At 46.0% G+C, this 4,511-nt stretch overlaps 1 protein-coding gene across 1 annotated transcript in view; it reads left to right on the forward strand.

The window, feature by feature from the left end:
• Nucleotides 1-2,715, forward strand: part of SOWAHB (sosondowah ankyrin repeat domain family member B) — a 3,955-nt gene extending 1,240 nt beyond the window's left edge. Inside the window, exon 3 of the mRNA XM_010838193.1 lies at nt 1-2,715. Within this exon, the coding sequence (XP_010836495.1) occupies nt 1-1,298 (1,298 nt within the window). The 3' untranslated portion in view covers nt 1,299-2,715.
• Nucleotides 2,716-4,511: the final 1,796 nt, after the last annotated feature.

Raw genomic sequence — 4,511 nt, forward strand, 5'->3', positions numbered from 1 at the left:
CTCCTTCTCAGTATCTCGTCTTTCCCACTGTTTCGGAAGTCTGGCCCGGGGATTCTCAGCTGGCAGTCTTTCGCAGCATTCGTTGTCAGCTGTCCCTCCAGGATTTGGAGGACTTCGTGGAACAGGAGAGCCATGGCAGTGAGGAGAGCAGCAGCGGCCCCAAAGAGTCCCCTGGAGGTTCCGAAGACGGGCTGCGTCTGGCCCTGGGAGCCCCAGATGGGAGAAGACTCAGGAATCCAGCCGGGGCTCCTCCAAAGGAGGCCAGGCCCACTAGGAGCCCCCAGGGCCTCAGGAATGTAGGGGATGCTCACACCTCTCAGCCGGTCTCCACAGGAGCTGATGGTCCTGCAGGCGACCCCCAACCTTTATCCTGGCCAGCTCCCAAACTAAGGAGATCCCTAAGGAGGAACTCCAGGGCTGGGAGAGCCAAATTGTCCTCCTCTGATGAAGAGTGCCTTCAGGAGGATTTGCTGAAAAGGAGCCGGCGCCCACCCCGGTCCAGGAAACCCTCCAGAGTGGGAGCCATGTCCAGCCCAAGGGTGGATGCTGCATTGACACTAGCACATGCAGACATTAAAGCTGCTGCTGCCGCTGAGCGGAATCATCCACACAGCTGGCAGGTCCCTGGAGGGGACAGGCTCGCGGCCTTGGTCCCCCACAGATCTTCGGAGCACAAGTCATCCCTTGTCCCCCTCGATGCCAGGGAGCATGAATGGATCGTGAAGCTGGCCAGTGGCTCTTGGATTCGGGTGTTGAGTTTGTTCTGGGAGGACCCCCAGCTGGCTTTGCACAAAGACTTCTTGACCGGGTACACTGCCTTGCACTGGATAGCCAAGCATGGTGCCCTCAGGGCCCTTCAGGACTTGGCCTCAAGTGCACAGAAAGCAGGGGTTGCTCTTGATGTCAATGTGAAGTCCAGCTGCGGGTACACCCCACTGCACCTTGCGGCCATTCACGGCCACCAGGGGATCATCAAATTGCTTGTGCAAAGGCTGGCATCTCGTGTAAACATCCGGGACAGCAGTGGGAAGAAGCCTTGGCAGTATCTGACCAGCAATACCTCTGGGGAAATATGGCAGCTACTGGAAGCCCCACGGGGCAAGCCCATTTTCCCCGCCTATTCGTTGGTTCGTAGCTCTTCCCCCACCAGGAAGGTCAAGAGCCAGGAAGTATCTCGACATGTCACCCGAAAGACTTCCTTAGCTGCACTCCTCAAAAGTCAGCACACCAAATGGAAGCTGGCCAACCAGTATGAGAAATGCCCCAATCTGAGGGAAAGAGAAGAGGACAGTGCCTGAGGGGAGCCCCTCTCTCCAACATGGCCTCCACACCCCCATCCTTGAGCTATTCAGTGAGAGAATCCAGGGAGAGTGGAAAAATTGCTGAGGAGTTGGTTGAGAGGTCAAGTGAGATGGCCTGCCTGTTTACCTCCCTTTATTCTGTGTCAGCACATCCTGGGCCTTCAAGGTCATCCAAGCTTTCTAATGGTGAATGTAGACAAGAGTCAGGTGTTCTTCCCCTTCCTTTGCCACCTGGGCACAGGTGGCCACGCCATTCTCCCAAGCAGCCACCCCAGGCCTTGGCTAAAGAGGGAACAGATGTCTAACAAGAAGAGAGGCAATTCAAGGAACCGACAAGCCTCAAACAAAATCCTCTCGCTGGCTAGGAGCTCTCTGGCTTCCATTCATTTGGAGAATATATCTTGGCTGAGAGGAAAAGTACCAGGTTTGAAATCAGATGGTTCCTCTTCTTTCCTCTCTCTCTCTCTCTCTTTTTTTTTTTTTTTGCATTCAAATCGGTGCAATAAAATTATTACTGGAGAGTACAAGTTGCACTAAGAGATTCATCTACCCTATCCTCAGGTTTTCCTTTTAATGCGATCTTTGGTGGCCAGTGCAAGAAAAGATTAATGCCTCTTTTCAGAGAAGCAGTTGGGTAAGATCCAGTTGTGACTGACATTCAGGCCCTGCTTTTAAAAAAAAATCAAAACTAAGGGGAACTTTCCAAATGTAAAAACTGTATGGCTCATTTGCATAGTGACTGAAACCATCTTTTATGGAAACTCCTGTGACAAATGGCAGAATTAGCATTAGTAGTTTGTAGTAGGTCTGAATGGCCAATATTCATACTCATGAAAAGAGAAATGATTTTGTTCTGGGGATGCAATAAGAGTTGTGAGGTGAATGCATCCCCACCAGGAATTCTCTAAGCTGCTAAATATAATTTTATTTGCACTAAACTCGTTGCCAATTAAGATTAAATATTAGCCTTGAGTTAGTGCTGTGTCTAACAGGAAGTACTCTTTTATTTGTTTGTGATGAGACTGATCTCTGTGGATCCATGGAATAAAAATGACTAGTTAATAAACTGCAGCAGGACATCAAGATTTCAGAATGTCAGTTCAAAGAGAGTTGCAAGGTTAAGTGTCCAATTCGAAATAGTTAATTTTTTATGGAGATATTTTTATGTGCTGTGGCAATGATGTTGTATTTTTAACGTATTTTTGTGTTTCTTCTGGCTCCCCCCCCCCATTAAAATATCAACAGATATTTGTAGTTTATTGTTCTTCAATAATGCTGATTACTGTTAACTTTCTTCTTTACAAAATTGTGTCTCAGTGAATGTCAAATATTTTTGTTTCTTTGTAGTTTTACTTTATAATTTTGCTGAAATAAATATCTTTCTGTTCTATTAAAAAACAAAAAACAGGCAGAATAAATGAATCTAAGTATTACTTTTCTCCAAAAAGGCCTATACTCAGGATGAAACTTTAGCAAATCAAATCAAGAAAGCTACAGGCACAGATGGCAGGTGTATGGTTAGGAGAAATGAAATTTTTAAAGATAAAAGATAAACACTTATGTGAATACTCTAGTAAACCCGGTGATCTCCAAGGGTGGAAAAAATCACAAAAATGTCAACTTCTTTTAAAAATCAAGGAAATGTTTTTACTTTACCATGTTGTTATCACAGTGTCAATTTATTCAACAAGTATGTTTTCATTAGTGCTGTGGAATTTATAAAGGTGAGTGGGAAACGACTTCTCCCCTCTTGAACTTAAAAAATCTAACAAGAGTTTTTGCTGGTTGATTTATACCATACCTTTCTCCCAAAGTATCTTTTGAAGTTGCATTATATTAGGTATAAGCTTTTGAAATGAGACAAAGGAAAAAACAAAAAGATGCTACCAGGAATGAGGACAAAACCACTGCAATGCAAGAAGAAAGTTTTTTTCAAAGTGTCGTAAGTATAAAATTAAGTGCTCCAAAGGGTTTCTGAGGAGAGACTCCTTTGGGCTAGGAAAATTAGGGCGGGCTGCTGGAAGGCCAGGCATCTTTAGGTGAATGATCTTGGCTTTCCACAGAAACCAGCTGTGTTGGTTCTACCACATTCTTGACTGGCTGCCACTGTGATTTCATAGCACAGCATTGACTGATTGCTCAATGGTTAGAACACAGTCCCAGGTTCATTCTTAGGAGGATCCATCAGGTCCCTCTGTCCACACACCACACCTGTCACTCTGATCAACTTTCTGACGTGGTTAACATGTATTTGGGGAGAGGGTGGGGCAGAAGAGGGTTTTGAGAGCAGAGGAAAGCACAGACCTGATGGAGTCACTCTTTTGCTCATGTCATAAAGCACAGACTAGGAGGACTGCCCGGGCCAATCTCCTCCCGGCCTCTCTCTTCCACGCACCCCACACTGACGCCTCACCAAACTACCGGAGTGCGAATGCTCTTACCCTCAAAGTTTCTGTCCTGGTGCCGAATTCTTTCAGCTTAGAATCCCTTTTGCTTCTTTCCTGGAGATAATGTGTGTTTCATAGGACAGCTCAGAGGTCGATGCCTCCGTGAAGACAAAGCTTGGGGATGTATTTGGAGGACACGTAGCTGCTCATGACTGTGCGGGGTATGTGGCATCTGCGGTGTGGCAGTCTGCGGTGGTGTGGAATAAGGTGAGGATGGAAAGGGAATGTAAGGTCAAGTTGAAAAAGATCTTTTATGATGTGTGTGTGTGTGCTTAGTCGCTCAGTTGTGTCCCAGTCTGTGACCCTTTGGACTGCAGCCCACCAGACTCCTCTCTGTCTATGGAATTTTTCAGGCATGAATACTGGAGTGGGTTTCCATTTCCTCCTCCAAGGGATCTTCCCAACCCAGGGATTGAACCCAGGTCTCCTGCACTGCAGGCAAATTCTTTATTCACTGAGCCATCAGGCTTCCCTGATTTTACATGTCAAGACAAATAGTCATAAAAGAGACTTCCCTCATAGTTCAGTGGCTGAGACTCTGTGTTCCCAATGCAGGAGGCCCAGGTTAGATCCCTGGTTGGGAAATAGACTCCAATGCCACAACTAAGACCTGGAGCAGCCAAAGAAGTAAATAATTCTTTAAAAAAAAAAAAAAAAGCCTATTAAAGATAAAAAGAAAAATAGGCATTTTCCAGAAAGCCAAGGATTGTCCAATCTCCTCCAGAAAACCTTAGTGTAATCCAAGTATGGAAACTTTCCTAAT

The sequence above is a fragment of the Bison bison genome, unplaced genomic scaffold (assembly GCF_000754665.1).
Source record: "Bison bison bison isolate TAMUID 2011002044 unplaced genomic scaffold, Bison_UMD1.0 scf7180017864092, whole genome shotgun sequence".
Lineage (NCBI taxonomy): Eukaryota > Metazoa > Chordata > Mammalia > Artiodactyla > Bovidae > Bison > Bison bison.